The sequence below is a fragment of the Panthera leo genome, chromosome A1 (genome assembly GCF_018350215.1).
Source record: "Panthera leo isolate Ple1 chromosome A1, P.leo_Ple1_pat1.1, whole genome shotgun sequence".
Taxonomy (NCBI): Eukaryota; Metazoa; Chordata; class Mammalia; order Carnivora; family Felidae; genus Panthera; species Panthera leo.
This window is the reverse complement of record NC_056679.1, coordinates 114590487-114609601: the sequence shown is the minus strand read 5'-3', so window position 1 is coordinate 114609601 and position 19115 is coordinate 114590487. Positions and strand designations below refer to the sequence as shown.

At 44.5% G+C, this 19115-nt stretch overlaps 1 protein-coding gene across 2 annotated transcripts; it reads left to right on the top strand.

Annotated features, from left to right (window-relative positions):
• Positions 1-1050: 1050 nt before the first annotated feature.
• On the top strand, positions 1051-18185 carry GFRA3 (GDNF family receptor alpha 3). 2 transcript variants are annotated; one of them, XM_042936236.1, is made up of 8 exons: positions 1051-1494; positions 9099-9383; positions 12762-12854; positions 14166-14478; positions 16481-16584; positions 16750-16884; positions 17225-17313; positions 17516-18185. In XM_042936236.1, exons 1-8 carry the CDS (start codon positions 1416-1418, stop codon positions 17603-17605), a joined length of 1188 nt encoding a protein of 395 aa, XP_042792170.1. In that variant the 5' UTR covers positions 1051-1415; the 3' UTR covers positions 17606-18185. The 2 variants fall into 2 exon arrangements, with proteins under 2 accessions (XP_042792170.1, XP_042792160.1); XM_042936226.1 differs by having other exon boundaries at positions 9096-9383.
• The last annotated feature ends 930 nt before the right edge of the window (positions 18186-19115 follow it).

Sequence of the window (19115 nt, the reverse complement as noted above, 5' to 3'; positions counted from 1 at the left end):
GCATTACAGCTCAGGAACCAGCTCCCCTTGGGCAGGGGAAGGGAGGAAAGGGCACAAGAGGCCACATCTCTTCTTCCTTATCTAGGGCCACATGTCTCTCTCCTAGCTTTGTGAAGGGTGATTTACACCCCTGGCTGGAATTACTCTCTTTCTGGGCTGATTACATCGGCAAATGCCCCCCAGAGGCCACAGCAGGATGGCCATATTCAGAAGCAGCAGCCAATAAATCTCAGAGGTTTATACTGCATTTCTTGATACCCTCCTCCTACCCCTCTGCCAGGCCTCCGTAGAAGTGAGGAGAGGGCTTGGGCTGCAGGGTTAGGAGACAAAACCCTCCACTTCCTTTCATTATCTTCTTCTTTCTCTTTCTAAGCACTGCTTAGTTATTCTTCCAAGTCATTGTGCCTCTGTTTATCCTGGGAGCAGGTGGGAATCAACCCTAGGCTCGACAAATAACCTTACCCTTGTGGGTAGAAATCCTGGGCTCTTGGCACAGCTGTGTTTCTACCTCACTGTTTATTCTTGATAGAGTAGGTTGCTTTCAGAAACATCGACCTGAAAATGAGGAGGCTGCTAAATGGTCTAACACCTTCTTCAGGGATCCTGTCTTATCTATCTCCAGGGAAACCTCTAATCTGAGGAGGGTTTAATCCTTCCACCCTCCCTAATGACACTGAAGGGGTTGAATTTTGGAGGAGGCTAGTCTGGCAAAAGTCCTGGAATCTGGCCGCAGGACTGTCCTCAGCACAGCCATTTCACCTGTCTGGGACCCATCTTTGCAGAATCATGGGGTTAATGATAACAACCCGACCTTACCCTTGAAGATACTTACAAGGGGGAAATGGAGGCAAAGATGTGCAAATTCTAAGCCGGGGGGTGGGGGGGACCTAGAAGTGCCCTGGTGCTGTTTGTTCAAGTTTTCTTGGAAGGGGTGGGGGTGCGGAGTCCAGAAAGTGAGAAATGGTGCTTTTTTTTTTTTTTTTTTTTTTTTTTTTTTTGATAAATACTTGATCTCCTGATATGGCGAGTCTCCAGCTACAGCTGCCACAATTGTCTTGGGCATAATTCCTACTCTAAGCGAAGTGGGCAACGGACGGCAGGTGGGCCGGCTCGGGTAGAGAACCCTCTCTCTGGCACGCACAAGCCGGGCGCATGCCCTTTTCGCCCCCACTCCCGCCTTCTTCCCGATAGAGTAGAAGCGACGCGGTTCGTCCGCGCGCTTCGGAGTTGGAGGGCGGCGCCCAGGACTCCGGTGGGAGAGTGTCGGCACCGTGCGCGAGGAAGGGCGGGAGGCGGCAGTGGCTGGCGGTCGAGGAGCCCGGCTCGCAGAACCTCAGCTCGAGGAGCTAGGGGAGCACGGCGCTGGGTGCAGGCATAGCGTCTCCGGAGCCGACGGCCGGCGTGCGGACAGAGCCATGGTTCGTCCTCCTAACCCGCGACCACTGGCGCCCTTATTCCTGCTGCTGCTGCTGCTACCGCTGCCGCTTGGAGCCGGTGAGTGTCGTCTGTGCGTACGCGGGGCCGCTACGGCCAGGGCATTAAGGGGAGAGGAGAGGAACGCACGGGGTGGGGGTGGGGGGGGGGGGGCATTGGTCACAGTTGTCCAGAGGGGGCTCAGACACCGCACTACCGCCGTCCCAGGTGGCCCTGTGTACGTGGAAGGAAGCCCTGGGTGCCGGGAAGGGGCTACCTTCCATGCCTAGTACAGTTTTTGAACTGTTGTGGATTGAATGCCAGTAATGGCCAGGATACCCAAGCATATCCTTGTTCCCCTACTCCCCATTCCCCCACTTTCCTCTTTTGAGGTGCGTCTACACAGACACAGAACAGTAGCAGCCAGGCCACTTCCACAACAGCATCTCTAGGAGGTGAGGAGAATCAGGCTGGGATGCCATTTGCTGCACATGGGCTTCAACCCTTCCACTCTCTTTAAGGACTGGGGAAGTGGAGTAGGTACGCGTGAAGAAAGAAGTTTTTTGTTAAAACTGACTTGTTACAAATTAGGGTTATAAACTGCTGCCAGAACTTCTAACATCATTATTTGAGAATATTTCTCACTGCCACCCCCTCCATCCTTTTAGAACATACTTTCATTATTTTAATTACAGCAGAAAACTCACTGTTGGGGAAGATGGCTCAGCACAGTGCGTTGCTCTATTATAAATACACAATAAGTATCTTGTGGAATATATAGTTCAGGGCCTGGTTTTAGAACTATGCCATTCCCCCAGAAAAGGGTAGCCTTGGATCCAAGATCACAGGGAACATGCCTGTGACCTTTGGGAGTGGGATGGGTGCATGGAAATCTCATTGTGGGGCTCCTGCCCTGAGCCTCAGTGGAGGCAGAGACCATACATGGACCCGTCACTTCGGCTCACAAAGTAGTCACTGCAGAAATGAAATACTATATATGTGGAGCCTCGGCTGCAAGACAGATATGGAAGGAAGGAGGGAAAGGACTGGTCTATCCAGATTGACTCCATCAGTAAATCAGGGTAGCAAGTTATTACCAATCTGGTTTTACTGCCCAGAAAATTTCAGTAACCCTAACGGTATGGCTGAAACCTTACGGTATGCCTAACATCAGTCGGAAACCTTAAACACTTTCCCCATCAACCAATTAAGTATAACAAGTTCTACCCTGTTATGATGAACTTCAACATTGTCCCTACCTTCTTTTGTTAGAAGAAGGGTGGCCCTACCTTCTTTTGTTGAGGTGCAATTGCCCCTAAATCCACCATTGTTCAGACTCTGAACTGTCAGCTCTGAACTTGGAGGTTTACTTTTGAAAATTGTTCTGACTCAATATTTAGTCCAGTTTAAGCAGTGAGACGTGGACTTGCTACATTTCTTTCAGCAAGCACTTACTGAGTACGTACCAGCAGTAACATCTTAAATATAATATTTCTCAAACTGTTTACTTCGTTTTATTTAAAATTGGTGAGTATTTTTCATTTGTTGTTTTAGTTTTATTTAAATCCAAATTAGTTAATATATAGTGTAATAATGGTTTCAGGAGTAGAATTTACTGATTCATCACTAACATGTAACACCCAGTGCTCATCCCAGCAAGTGCTCTCCTCAATGCCCATCACCCATTTACCCATCCCCACCCTCCCACACCCCTCCAGCAACCCTTAGTTTGTTCTCTGTCTTGAAGGATCTCTTATGGTTTGCCTCTCTCTCTGTTGTCTTATTTTTCCTTCCCTTCCCCTTCTTAAACCATCCAAATCCATGTTTCTCTTTTGGTAAAGATAAATCTCTCATGCCTTCTCTAAATATGTTTTTGAAATTTCAAAAGTATTTTTCATCTTCCACATATATAACGATCAAATATACTTTTTTGAGCCACCCATTACCTTTGGAAATTCTGATATACTCCTGTAAGGGGCCTAACCTATATCTTCCCTAGCCCTCCATTGAGAAACACTGGTTTAATCCAAATTCCTCACCTTACATTTGGGAAACTAAGGCCCAGAAAGTGAAGCAAATTGTGCTAGGCAGAACTGGGACTAAGGTGAGTGAGTGAAGGGGGTGCCATTGAAAAAGTAGTCAAGATAAAGAATATTTTAATGTAATATATATTTTTTTAAGATTTTAAAAATTCTTTTAAGTAATTTCTACAGTGAATGTGGGGCTTAAACTCACAACTCTGAGATCAGAAGAGTCTCATACTCCACCAACTGAGTTGGCCAGGTGCTTCTTAATGCAGTATTTTTTTTTTAATGCAAAATCAGGGGCACCTGGGTGGCCCAGTCAGTTAAGGGTCTGATTTCGGCTCAGGTCATGATATCATGGTTCATGAGTTCAAAGTTCAAGCCCTGCTTCAGGCTCTTTGCTATGAGCACAGAACCTGCTTCAGATCCTCTGTCCTCTCTGTGCCTCCCCTGTTCATTCTCTATCTTTCTCGCTTTTTTAATTTATTTATCAAAAAACAAATAAATGTTAAAAAAAATTTTTTTTAATGAAAATCAGAGGCGTTGCTGCTGCAGCCACCATCACATCCACAGTCATGCCGACGCACGAGTTCTCTGTGGACATGACCTGTGAAGGCTGCTCTAATGAGGTCAGTCAGGTGCTTAACAAGGTGGGAGAAGTTGAGTTTGACACTGACCTGTTCAACAAGAAGGTTTGCATCAACTCTGAGCACAGCATGGACCTTTTGCTGGAGACTGTGGGAAAAACAGGAAAAGCTGTTCCCTTCTTTGACCCCAAGTAGTGAGGGCCTGGACCCCTGGGCCCAAGATGGACCAAAGGGGACAGGCCTCTGATCCTCTCCTGACTTCCAGACAGACCTGGGGCCTGGCAGTCCTACTCAGCAATGGGGGTTCCTACAGAGACCCTCACTTGCCCAGCCTCTCCCTCGCTTCCCTGCAATAAAATCAAGCCACTCTGGTTGGAAAAAAATAAAAAAATAAAAATCAGTGCTGACTTGGGCACCTGCGTGCCTCAGTCAGTTAAGCATCTGACTTTGGCTCAGGTCATGACCTCACGGTTTGTGAGTTCAAGTCCCACATAGGGTGAACACGAGCCCCGTTCAGGTGAGCCCCACTCTCTCTCCCTCTCTCTCTCTCTCTGCCCCTTGTGGGATTCTTTCTCTCCCCCATCTCCCTCTGCCTCTCGCTTACTTGTGTCGTCTCTCTCTCAAGAAAAATCAAAATCAATGCTTGCTTCAGCAGCACATATACTAAAAATCAAAATCAATGCTTCCCCCCCCCCCCCAAAATCCATGAGGAGCAAAATATCAAAAATGTAAATAAAAAGAGTAACAATGTCATGCTGAAGCATATTGGAGCCTGAAGCAAAAGGTGAAATCGATACTACTGATCCTGCCTTTGTGCATTGGATATGACCAATTCTCAAACTTTGGGATGCATCATATTTTCCAGTGAACTTGCTAAAACTCAGATTCCCAGGCATTATCACCACAGCTTCTGATTCAGTAGTTCTGGGATGGTGTCAGAAATCTGCATTTTAATAAGTAATTGACTTAATTATTGTTTGATTGAAAGAAAAAGTTGGACTAACAAAACTCATGCCCCTCCTCATTCTGGTACTCTTTGATTTTAAATAGAGGGAAGGAGCTCAGAGAAGTTACAGAGGTGACTCACAAAATTCCTCTGTTATTTGTTTATTTCTTTTTTAAGTTTATTCATTATTTATTTTAAAAGAAACAGAGACAGCACTAGTGGGGGAGGGGCAGAGAACGAGGGAGAGAGAGAATCCCAAGCAGGCTCTGTGCTACCAGTGCAGAGCCTGATATAGGGCTGGAACTCACGAAACTGTGACATCATAACCTGAGCCAAAACCAAGAGTCAGACACTTAACTGACTGAACCACCCAGGCGACTCTGGTTATTATTAAAAAAAAATTTTTTTTTAACGTTTATTTTTGAGAAAGAGAGAGAGAGCGCTAGCAGGGGAGGGGCAGAGAGAGAGGGAGACAAAGAATCCAAAGCTGGCTCCAGGCTCTGAGCTGTCAGCACAGAGCCAAACGCGGGGCTCAAACCCACGAGCCGTGAGATCATTACGGCTGAAGCTGAAGTCTGGTGCTTAACCAACTGAGCCACCCAGGCACCCTAACCCTGGTTATTTTTTAAATAATAGGAGCTCATAAGGAACCAGCACTGTTCTAGGCACTGGCAACAGAGTAGTGATAAGATAGATGTAGAAGTCCAGAGGGGAGATAATAAAAAATCAAGTTAAAAAAATTAAGTGATGATAAGTACTATGCAGAGAATTGGAGTAATGATGTAGTAGAGTAGCTAGGGGGTTATTTCACATTGGTTGGTTGGGGATGGCCTTTCTGCGATGCTATTTAGACAGAGAACTCAATTACCAGAAAGGGCCAACCATGTGAAGATCAGGGAGAAGAGCATTCCAAGCAGAAAGAAAGGCTAGGGCAAAAATGCTAAGGTTGACACAGACTTGTCTTGTTCAGTGGCAACAAAAGGAAGGCCAGTGTGGGTGAAAGGAAGTGGGAGAGGAGAAGAGAGCTGGAAGGTAAGGTTAGGTAAGTGAGCAGGGACCAGGTCTTACAAGGACAGGTCTTATATGCCCTGGTTTGTAAACCAGGGCATATAAACTAGATCCTAATCTAAATTTTTTTTTAATGTTTATTTATTTTTGAAGGAGAGAGAGACAGAGTGGGAGCCAGGGAGTGGCAGAGAGAGAGGGAGATGCAGAATTGGAATCAAACTCCAGGCTCTGAGCTGATAGCACAGAGCCTGACACAGGGCTCAAACTCAAGAGCTGTGAGATCATGACCTGAGCCCAAGTTGGACGCTTAACCGGCTAAGCCACCCAGGCACCCCTAAACTAGACCCTAATCTAAGTGCATTGGAGTTGTTGGAAGAAGTTAAGCAGAGTAATGAGATGATCTCATTTACAATATTTAAGAGATGCTCCCATATAATGCCAATCGGCATTAGAATTACATTATATTCACACAATGGAATGATATACGGCAAGGAAAACAAGCTAGTTGCAACTTAATGGGTAAACTTTACTTAGTGGGTGAACTTCATAAAGGTAATATTGAGCAAAAGAAACTAAGACACCAAAAGCACATGTTGTGTGATTGAAAAGCAGGCAAAAGTAATCTCTAATGTTAGAAATCAAGACATTGGTTTCTTTCAGAGGGGTTGGTGCCTGGCAGAGGGCATCTGGGGCACTGGTAATGTGCTGGTTCCTTATCTGAGGTCTGGTTACACAGTGTATTAAATTTAAAATTCATTGTACTGTACATTTTGATTAATACATGTTTCTGTATGTTGTACTTTAATAAAAAATTATTATCAAACATGATATACAAATGACTACCAAACACATGAAAATATGCTCAACATCATTAGTTATTAGGGAAATACAAATGAAAACCACAGTAATATACTATCTCACATCCATAAGGATGGCTGGTTAAAGAAAAAAAAAAGGAAAATAAGAATTGACAAATTGGTACCTTTGTACATTGCTAATGGGAATGAAAAATGGTGCAGCCACTGTGAAAAACAATTTGGCGATTCTTCACAAAGTTAAACATAGAATTACCATACGACCCAGAAATTTCACTCATAGGTGTACACCTAAAAGAATTTTATGCAGGAATTCAAGCAAATACTTATACATGGATGTTCACAGAAGCATTATTCACAATAACCAAAGCATGGAAACAACTCTAATGTCCACCAACTGATGGACTGATAAAATATGGGATATCCATACAATGAAATCTTACCCATCCATAAAAAAGAATGAAGTAGTGATACACGCTGTAATGTGTATCAATATGTTAGGGGTACCTGGGTGACTCAGTTGGTTAAGCATCCAACTCTCGATTTTGGCTCAGCTCATGATTTCACAGTTTATGGGTTCGAGCACTACATCAGGGTCCTCACTGTGGTTGAACCTGCTTGAGATTCTCTCTCTTCCCATCTGTCTGCCCCTTCCCTGTTTATGCATGCATGTGCTCTCTCTCAAAATAAATAAACTTAAAAAAAAAAGCAATATGTTAGAAGAAAGAAGCCAGATACAAAATATTACATATTTTATGATTCTATTTACATAAAATATCTAGAATAGGTATCTGTAGAGACAAAGCAGATTAGTGGTTGCCAGAGACTAGAGAGGTTGGAAAAGGGAGAGTGACTATTTAATGGGTATGGGTTTCCTTTTGGGGTCATGAAAATATATTGGAATTAGATAGAAGTGATTGTTGTACAACATTATGAATGTACTGAATGCCACTTAATTATGCCCTTTAAGATGGTTAATTTTATGTTGTATGAATTTTATCTCAATGGGAATGGTTTCCAACGTGTAAAAAAAAAAAAAAGGTCATTAAAAAAGATGGCTGCGGATGCGTAGGTGGCTCAGTCAGTTAAGCTCCAACTTGGGCTCAGGTCATGATCTCATGGTTCATGAGTTCAAGTCCCAAGTCAGGCTCTGTGCTGACAGTTTAGAGCTTGGAGCCTGCTTCGGATTCTGTGTCTCCCTCTCTCTCTGCCCTTCCCCTGCTTGTGTGCTCGCTCTCTCACTCTCTCAAAAATAAAATAAACATTAAAAAAATTTTTAAAGAAAGTTGGCTGCAACAGCAAAATGTTAGTTATGTAAGGTAAAGGATATATTAACTAATCTTATTGTCTTGATCACTTCACAATATATATGTAAATCGAATCATCACGTTGCCCACCTAAAACCTACACAATGTTTTATGTCCATTAAATTTCACTAAAGCTGGAAAACAAAACAAAAAAAAGTATGGCTGAATGGTATGGGAGAATGAATTTGGAGGATGGAATCAAGGAGACCAATAAGGAGTCTTGGCAGTAGTTCAGACAAGAGCTGATGGTGGTTTGAGGGTGTGGTGATAGATGTGGAGAGAGGTGGACAGGTTCCTGATATATTGTGGAGTTGGCAGGACTTACTGGATTGAACATAGGATATGAAGGAAAGAGAAGAATTAAAAATGACTCTTAGATGTTTTGCCTTGCAAAACTGGCAGCATGATGGCTACCTTTTGACAAGGATGCTAAGTCCTAGGATGTAGGGAAGATCCACAAGGCTGACCTATAAACCAACATCGGTATTATTGAGTGACAGAATCAGCAAAAGTTCCCCAACACCAACACCAAACAGTTCCCCCGTAAAGGTATTTTAAAGTGACTTTTAATGGAAGCCTCAGAGTTGTCGCTGACTCTCATTTAGCACTCCTATGCACATTGTCAACTCTCTGGTTATTATACTAGCCCTGCCTGTGCATTGCTCTGCCAAGGGCCCTCTTCCCTGTGCCTGGCAGGGTCATATCAGGCTCAGCTTCGGACAACAGTCCCCCTCCTTCTCTTAGGAGGCTGAGCAGCCTCTCTTCAAATCCACCTCTTCTTGGGCCTCATCTATTCTGTCCAGATTGTGACAGCTGCAGATTCTTTACTCCTACTGGGCTTTTCTCTCCACTTATTCCTAAAGGCCTCTAAGCCACCCCAAGACTTTCCTGCCTAAGGTTTCATCTTGAATCCTCTACTCCACCTCACAACTTGTTACTCCCAGGCAGCTACTCTGACCTTATGTGAGCCTCACCTGGTCTCTCTTCCTCCACAGCAGACCCTCTCCCTATAGAGGGCTGGCTCGTGAACAGCTGTATTCAGGCCAGGAGGAAGTGCCAGGCTGATCCTGTTTGCAGTGCTGCCTACCACCACCTGAATTCCTGCACCTCTAGTATAAGCACCCCGTCACCCACACAGGAACTTTTGGTCCCTGAGGACTGCAGGGAGGCAGCAAAGCACCTCAGGAATAGCTCTCTGATGAGCTGCACATGCCATCGGCGCATGAAGAACCAAGTTGCCTGCCTGGACATTTACTGGACCATTCACCTTGCCCGCAGCTTTGGTGAGGCCCCCCTCATAGAGTGGACTAAGCTAAGGAAGATGGCTCTTGTGGGGTGGTTGTTTAATCCTACAGGATATAGGCTGCATGGTAGATTCTGGCTGGGATGGTAATGAAGCTCTGCACTTGACATCTACAAGAAGTAGAGGGAGGAATTGGCAGTATTCTTTTGGGCACCCACAGCGCTGCTCTCTCTTCTTCCTACTTCCCCCTTTCCTACCTGGCAACATGTAGCTGCCTCTTGGCAGAGCTCTGAACCAGACTGTGGCCCAACCTGGGGAGCTCCTGGGACAGAAGTGTATGGAGAAAAGGTGGAGGAAAATGGTCTTAACCCGTACACAGATTCCAAATACAACGTAATCCATAAGTTCAGAGAGAGTGGGAAACAGCATCCTGGTCCTGCCTTTAACAGAAAGGATACTCGTTAACCAGACAGAAGATAGTGAGAGAGAAGGACTAGAAGAGCCAAAGAGAGGAGCTTCTTCTGACTCTTTCCAGAGACGCCTCTCTGTATTAGTCAGCTTTTACTGGACTGTGCTGCAGTAACAAGACAGTGATTTGTAAAACAAAGTTTTCATTCTTGCTCATGTTCTGTGTTAACTATTTCATGTATCTTCTTCATTCTGGGATCCTGGCTGAAGGTACGGCCTCCATCTGGAATGTTCTTTTCTCATGGCAGAGGGAAATGAGTAATGGCAGAAGCAAATGATGCCTTTAAAAGCTACTCAGATGTTACATAAAATACTAACACTCACATTCCACAAACAAAGCAGATCACATGGCCAAGCCTGAATCCCTGGTGAGGGGAAGTATACTCTTCCCACAGGAGACCCTGAAAATCACATGGCAGTAAGTGTGGCAACCTAAGAGTTCTATCCAAATAGTATAGCAGCCTTCCCGACTAGGATCTTGTGATAATTTCTTTGTCAGGTGTGGATAGGAGTCCCCTTGATCTAGTTAACTGTGGACAAAAAGGACCAGTCATCTGCCTGCTTCCAACATATTCTCAGTATACATCAGTGGAACAGGGACTGGAGAACCACCACAAACACTCTCAGAAAGAGGAGGAATGAGAAGCACACAGCAGACATTACTTCATAGCTGTTCTGAAGTCCTCTGCACAAATTGTTGTCTAAGGGCCATCTTCCCTGGGAGTAGGAATTGCTCTTTAATAAGGCCCTGCTTTTGCTCCCTGGGACAGTTGCTTTATCTGTTGTTCTCCAGGGCTCTTGGCCCAGCCCCCTCCCCATGACAGGTTTCTTTGGCCATGTCTGAGATGGATATTGGAGACTCTCACCTCTTTGAGGAGTGAACAGCATTCTCAGCTTGCTGCCTACCTGAGAAACGTTGGGGCATTTTAAGTCTCCATTAGAGTCTATTTGAATCCTGGCTGGTGGCTCTTAGCAGTACAACTTTCTCAAAACATAATTGCTTTTTTTATATCTTTGGTTTCTGTCACCTCTGGTGCCAGTAGCCTTCCCTATAATTCTTTTCAAGACATATATCTCTTTCTAGACTTAATTAGAAGTATCTTGCTCTTATCAGAGGGAGAGCCACTACCCTAGTCTTTTTTCCCTGGGCATAACTGGCAGGATTTATTGATACCATCTTAATCAGTGAGAGATCTCCACAAAGGGCATGATAGCCATATACTTGAATCGGTCTTTGCCCCAAGGCTGAGTCTTAATGGACCTTATTACTCAAAGCATTTTTTTAATTTTATATTTGAATATTTGAATATGAAAAACAGTTCCATCTCTTAATCCTGCAAATCCTGAAATTTCTGGATTTTTTCTTTTCTTTTTCCTCTCTATTTGCAAACTGATCAATTCTTCTCTGAGCTTAACTTTCTTGTAGTACCTTGCAACATGCCAATGGCAATCAAGACATATTAGTAAAGGGGCACCTGGGTGGCTCAGTCAGTTAAGCTCCTGACTTGGGCTCAGGTCATGATCTTTTAGTTCGTGAGTTCGTGCCCCACATTGGGCTCTGTGCTGACAGCTTGCAACAGTTGGGAGCCTGGAGCCTACTTCAAATTCTGTCTCCTTCTCTCTCTCTGCCCCCCCCCCCCACACACTCTTGTCTCTCAAAAATAAATAAACATTTAAAAATTAAAAAAAGAAGACATACTAGTAACCTTCTGCTTCTCAGCTTCTTTTCCTTAAAGCACAAGCTCATTCAATATAACATCTTCCTTCCAAGTTATTGCAGGCAACAGTTTTCCCAAATGCTTTCCCACTGCATATTGAGGACTGCCATTTTTCATACTTCAGGAACAGCTTATTTACATCCACTCACTGCCCAGTCCCAAAGCCAATAAAATTTTAGATTTTTAGATCTCAGATCTTAGATTTTTTTTGTTACTGCAGCACTCATTTCTAGATACCAATTCAAATTTTTTAATTTTTATTTTTATTTAATTTATTTTTTTAAGTAGGCTCCATGCCCAGTGTGGAACCCAACATGGGGCTTACACTCATGACCCTGAGATCAAGACCTGAGCTGAGATCAAGAGTCAGATGCTTAACCGACTGAGCCACCCAGACAACCCCACCAATTACATTTTTAATAAGAATTTGCCAGGTTATGCTGCAGTAATAACCAACCAACCCCCACATATCTGGCCTCCTAGAAAAAAATTTAATTTTTGTTCATGTTACACATCATCTGTGGGCTTCCTTGAGTGGGATTTGTCTTTGCCCTACCTGTCTTCTTCATTTGATGATCCAGGCTGCTAGAGGGAAAAGAGCAGCAGCAAGACCATGTGATGGTTCTTAAAGCTTCTGCTCAGATGTGATTTATGTCACTTCAGCTCACAATCCACAAGCCAAAGCAAATCACATAGGCAATCCTTATAGTAGGGTGTGAAAGTATACTCCTCTCATAGGGGCCCTGAAAGTCACATGGCAACTGAGGTGGGGGTGTGTGTGTATAATCTTCTCATAGGGTGGGTAGCTAGCAAATAGCTGGAAACAGTAATGCAATTTACCACCCTTTTTGTTCCCTGTTTTCCACTCCTCATTCTAATCAGTTCTCTTTCAGAACTTCCCAAGACTTCTCCCTAGATCCTCTTGTCTTCTTGCCTTTCCCCTTGGGAGCTTTCAGGGCTTCCCAGATATCCAGACCATCCTTTCCTACTTGCTTGACCTCATCCATATTTTTTCCTCCCTATAGATGCATTCTCAAAGGCAAACTGGGTGACACTTTGCACTCTTTCATCCTTCTCTTCCAACAAGATTAGCCAACATTTATTGAGTACCTACTGTGTCTATGAGCTATGCAGTGACTTTATGATCTATTATGTCCCCTTAAGGAGCCCACAGCCCCTCCTGTTCCCAGCCTCCAATCTGGTCCTCAGGATTCTTATCACCTTGTCTCTAGGTGACTATGAACTGGATGTCTCCCCCTATGAAGACACCGTGACCAGAAAACCCTGGAAAATGAATCTCAGCAAACTGAACATGCTCAAACCAGGTGTGGAGGGCAGTCTGAGGTTGGGACATGAGGGATGGACCTGGACCCTGAAGGAAGGGTGGCTGATGGGGAACACAAGCCAGACGGAGGGCGTGTTGGGAGAGAGTTCTAGCCTGCCACGTAACTAAAGAAGCATTGTGTCAGGGTGGAAGTCTGAGCTGTGAGCATTTGTGGTCTTATATGTCAACAAATAGTTAATAGGGAGGCCATTAGGGCTCCTTGGTTCCAAAAGGTGGGTCTCTACAAAGCGTTTGATGGAGTGGCAGCAGTCCCAGAAAAAAAAATGCTGAAATAAAGTAGTTACCCTCATTCGAGGCAGCCAGGAAAGTAGCTTTTTGTCCCTGAAGACTAGGAAATTGCTTGTTTTCATACCATTTTAATGGGATGGGTGAGGTGTTGGGCAGGGAAAATGGTGAGAAAGAATGTGACTGCTCAGGGGTTACTCAGGGTGGGGAGCCATCAGTCTGGCAAGGACTAAAATGCATTTTTTTTTTTTTTGGAAAGTGAGGCTCTTGTGTTAATTGGAAAGGCACACACACACAGACACTCATTTTTTGAGAAAGATAGGAGCTTTGTTGTACAGTTAGTCCTGTATATTGGAATTAGTATTTTGAGAGAAAAGTGTAGAGATTTATGCATAAACACTTACTTATAAGGAATCTGGGAATAACCTGTTCCATTTACTCCATTGTTCTGACTGCTGGAATGTTGTCAATAAAAATATCACCATAATTTCCCCAGCCTCAGAGCACAGGGAACTTTTATGCATGCATCAATCATTAAAAGCAGACAGGTAATATTAAAAATGGGCCGAATAGATGCAAAACCAAACAAAAATCCTCAGCAGAATTTAGTTGCATATGTTTTGGACAGTTCAGAAAGTGCTTTAGAATGTTGTAGGGCCTCTAGATGATGATTTCCACCATGAGACTTCAATCCACCATGGGACTGAGGAAAGGGTTTTGGTTATTTGAACTTTCTGGCCACTTCAAGTCTAGGTAAATGAGTGTAAGATATGTATATGGCCTATTTTATTTTATTTTATTTTATTTATTTTATTTTATTTTATTATTATTTTTTTAACACGTAGGAAAGCTGAGGAGTAGGATGGGGGAAGCTCACAAATACCAGATATAGTTTATGGGTAGAGGGAAAGCCTAGGATTCGCAGTGGACTTATTCCAGGGAGTCCTACCTTTCCTCCTACCCCCACCACCATCCTTGTTAAATCCGAGGTTTGCAGGGGTTCCTAGCAAAACTGGGCTGCACGTTTGCAGAGAGGACTGGTGACTTGGTGCCCTTATCCCCGCAGACTCAGACCTCTGCCTCAAGTTTGCCATGCTATGTACTCTTAATGATAAGTGTGATCGGCTGCGCAAGGCCTATGGGGAAGCGTGCTCGGGATCCCGCTGCCAGCGCCACATCTGCCTCCATCAGCTCCGCGCCTTCTTCGAGAAGGCTTCGGAGCCCCACGCTCAGGGCCTCCTGTTGTGCCCCTGCGCACCGGCCGACCAGGGCTGCGGGCAACGCCGGCGCAACACCATTGCTCCCAGCTGCGCTCTGCCGTCTGGGGCCCCCAACTGCCTGGAGCTGCAGAGCCTCTGCGTCGCTGACCCGCTGTGCAGGTGCCAGTGCTGGGGCGGGAGGGCTGGGTGTGGGTAAGGGCTCAGTGCACGCCACTCCTTATGGGTGCTTTCCTGTGCAGAGCTGGGCTTGCCCCCCTGAGGCCGTGGACTGACTTCACCCTGTAGTATTTTCTGAAAACCCTGTGATCAAAAAAAATTGTTTTCCTTTGTGTAAAAACTTCAGAAAATATAAAACGTATAAAATCCATCAGAATCCATCACCTGAAGATAATCTACATACTTTTGGGAGCGTTTCCTTCCAGTCTTTTTTGTATACCCATAAACAAAACTGGATTCTCTAGAAATATATTTGTACCTTCTTTTTTTTTCACTTATGTGCATATCTCCTGAGCATTTTTCCATGGAGGCAGCAGGGAACAGTGGTGAAGACAGGCTCTGAAGTCAGACAGATGTGAATTTAAATCCTGGGGCTGTTCGATTTTGAGCCCGTCACTTTAAAGCTAAAATTCCATCACTTAACCTAACGTTCCTCTGAGTCCTCTGTAAAAAGTGGGATAATAATACAGACCTCATGGGATTCTGGTGAGCGTTAAATTACATAATTTATGTAGAGTGCTTAGCTTACTGGTGCAGAATAAGTGCTCAATAAATGGTGGGTGCTTATTTTGTGTTTTACTGTCCTTTTGGCAACTTGATTTTTAAATGCCTACATTGCATTCCATTTTATGGATGCCCCATTCTTTATTTAATCCTTCCTCAATTGTTGGATGTTTAGGTTGCTTTTTTTATTGCTATAAATAATGCAGTAAATATCACTTGTTCATTAATCTTTGTGCACAAGTCTAACTATTACTTAGGATGTGTGGCCATAACTGCCATTACCAAATCAAAGTACACAACTGTTGGTAAGGTGTTTGACATGTATTGTCCAGAAAATTTGAAATTCTGACCTGGCTTTCCTCTGCCTTCTCAGGACAAAACATTCACCAAATTGAAGTTATCATCCACTCAAGTAGAATTCGTTGACAGTGAGAGTCACTTATTTTGCAGCCTGGTTCTACCCCTTATTTCTCCGTAACCTTGGGCAAAGTTATTTAACCTCTCTGAGCTCCACTTCCTTCTTCTGTAAAATACTACATAAAAGCTCTCAATCATCATAACACCAACACTTAGTGAGTACTTACTATGGGCTAGGTACTGTTTTAGGTACTTAGTATGTATTAACTCATGTAAACCTTACAAGATAGATGGTGCTGTTGTTTTTTTATCATCTGCATTTTACAGAGAAGAAACCATATCAGAGAATGTTTAAATAGCTTGTTGAGACTCATCCAGGTAGTAAGTCAGGTTACTGAATGAGGGCTGGAATGAAGAAGTCTGGCCTGGAGTCTGGCCTAACTGCTCTGCTAGACTGCCTATTGTGTTGCTGATAGCTATTACTATCACATAACAAGTGCTGGTCTGGATGACTAAGATACTGTCCTTTCATTCAAGGAGTTTGCTTTTGGGTGAGCATGACAGAGAAATAAACCACCTATCCAACAAAAGGCAAAATGTAAGGAAAATTGCAGAAATATGTACAGAAAAACATACTTGTATCATCTGAAGATAACCAGCCTTACCTATTGTAGGATCAATGTTAATAATAACAGTCTTTAACATTTAATGAACATTTCATATGTACCAACAACTATGCTAAATGCTGTACATGCAGTCTCTTACCTCATCCTCACAAAAACCCATGAGGAAGTACTGTTTTCATTTCTATTCATAGTTGACAAAACTGAGGTTAAAGAAGCTGCCTGAAATCTCATACCTAGGGATTGTGGAGCCCAAATTCAGAGTGGCATGCTTTGGGACTGGGGTGATCGTGCCCTTAATTGTGATAGAAACAGGCTTCACTGAGGGGGAAGCCCTGGACCATGCCCTGAATGCAAAGGAGGATTTGGCATGAAGATGGGTCTGTCATCTAAAGAGGAGCAAGGGTGAAGGCTGCAGACCAGACCCTCAATGGGTACTCTTGAAATTTCCCTTCTTCCAGATCTCGCCTGGTGGATTTCCAGACCCACTGCCATCCTTTGGACATCCTAGGGACCTGTGCAACAGAGCAGTCCAGATGTCTGCGAGCATACATGGGGCTGATTGGTGAGGCTGGGGGCCATATGAAGGGAGCCCACAGGGTGGCTACTCCCAGGGGTGAGAATCCTCTGGAGACTGAACCCAGATGGGGTGGTCCTGAGACAGGTGACAGAGAGTGGGGGTTGAAGTTTGGGTGGCCTAGGCCCTGACAGTCCTCTATTCACCCCACAGGGACTGCCATGACTCCCAACTTTGTCAGCAATGTCAACATCAGTGTTGCCTTAAGCTGCACCTGTCGAGGCAGTGGCAACCGGCAGGAGGAGTGTGAACAGCTGGAAGAGTCCTTCTCCCACAACTCCTGCCTCAGTGAGTGCATTACACCTGCTCCCAGCCCCCGGGATTGGATCAGCTGGACCCAGTTTGAGGAAAAGTGTCAGCTCTGTGGTCCACACTGGTTCCATCCATCTCCTGCAGACAGAGCAGCCCCCTCCTACTCCCTGGTGACCCCTCAAGCTTCCTGTTCAACCTGTCTTGGCCCCAGGGACACTCTTCAGCTTTAGGAATAAGCAAGCAGAATGAAACAATATCCCATTCCTACCCATCCTTCCATATGCCAGGGTCCCTAAGACATTCCCTTTTCTTTCATGGGAGCCTAAGAGATCTCCAACATATGCCCGCTTCTGTTTACCTTCTCTCCTCTCCTCAGTGGAGGCCATTGCAGCTAAGATGCGTTTTCACAGCCAACTCTTCTCCCAGGACTGGGCAGACTCTACCTTTTCTGTGATGGAACGCCAGGTAGGGTCTCCTTTATTACACACCTCCTACCTTTACTGGTCTAGCTGGGGGAAACCCAGACAAGGGGACAGATGAGGTGACCTCATTGTGGTCATGAATACTATAGATCTCTAGTGGACACATCAGGGGTGGGGGGACAGGCTTTGACTGATGCCAAAGTGGTGAAGGGGGTGGAGCTGACTCCATTCCATTTCTTCTACAGAACAAAAATCCTGCTCTGATGCCACAGCCCTGGGTGCCCTCTCTTTTCTCCTGTACACTTACTTTGATTCTTCTCCTGAGCCTCTGGTAGCTGGACTTCCCTTGGGCCCCTCTCCCCTCTACCACACCAGCCTGACCTTCAGCCTGCAAGGGGTAAGGAAAGAGCGGCATCAGGAAGGAGGTGCGGTAAACAACATGGCGACCCTCAGTCCATACTGCATATCCAACTGACTCCACATGGGGCCATCGTTGAAACTGTGACTCATTCCCTCCTCAGCCCTTCCTTAGGACTTGGTGACCATGATTTAGCCATATCTTCTGGTGGAGACCATCTCTACCAATCTCTCTCGTAATCCTTTCCTCTTGCCCACCAGAATCACCCAGGCTCTAACAAATCAGTCATTATCTATTGCATTCTCCAGGTAGGCAGGGCTGGATGTTCTGAGGCAGCATAGAAAGACAGTCCCCATTGTAAGGAAGGCTGGTGCAAGACTCCTACCCCCTTGTCTCCTCCTCTGAATGGGATATAGGAACCTAGTGCCTACCGTACCTGGGGATCCATCAGAGCATTTGAGCCTCAGGAGACGGAACATTTGGGTTTTGCTTTCTTCCTGCTACTGTCCTGAAGTATCCCCAGCCCCTTGGATCATAATTAAACATTTGGCTTAAAACTTTGTTCTTTTCCTGTTTTCTCGCATTGTGAATTTATGTAGAATTAGAAGTGTTACAGATACAAAAATAGAGGTGGCCAGGACCAGGAGACACAGTTACCCTGCCACCAATTGCTGTGTGACCTCAGCAATTCTCTCAACGTCCCTTGTACTTAACATGGAGTTGGAAGGAAAAATAGCTTATGTGAGGCTTTGGACCTGGTATCTGTCCCAGATCCAGCCATATCTGGGATACTACCTGGGATCTGCCACAGGAGCTGAGAGGGGAGTATCCCCAGTCAACCAAAGAATTTATTGAGCACCTGCTCGTGTTATTGGCTTGCTCCAGACCATGATGGGGGCCAGAGGAAATGAGAGACTGGTCCTCAATCCCATTTGCAATCCTGTTGGGATTAGGAAACAAAGTAGTTGGGAAAATATATTTATAGAGCTGTGGACATTTGTCTATTCATTCACTCACTCTTTCCTTAAGCATCTGATGAGTGCTGGCTCAGCAAGGCACTGTGCTGGATGCAGGAGATTCTGGAGTAATAATTCAGATACTGTTTTCAAGTCTTTAACACTCCAGAGCAGAGGAATAGACAAGAAGAACAAGACAGTGCAATAAGTGCTGTACAATAATTATAATAATAACCATCATTTATTGAGCCTCTACTGCATGCAAGTACATGCATTAATTCATTTGATCTTCCAACAATATTTGACTTTGTTGGTTAATAGCTATATGACCTTGGGCTCAACCTTTCTAGACCTCATTATCTACATCTGTAATGTGAAAAAGCATAGAACCCACTTCATAAGGAATGAGATAATCCATGTAAAAGCATTGGAACTGACACAATATAAGAACTCAGAAAAGTTAGCAATTACAGTATGTGGTTTTTGTAGAACATTTGGACAATACAGACAATTATAAAGAAGAAAGTAAAA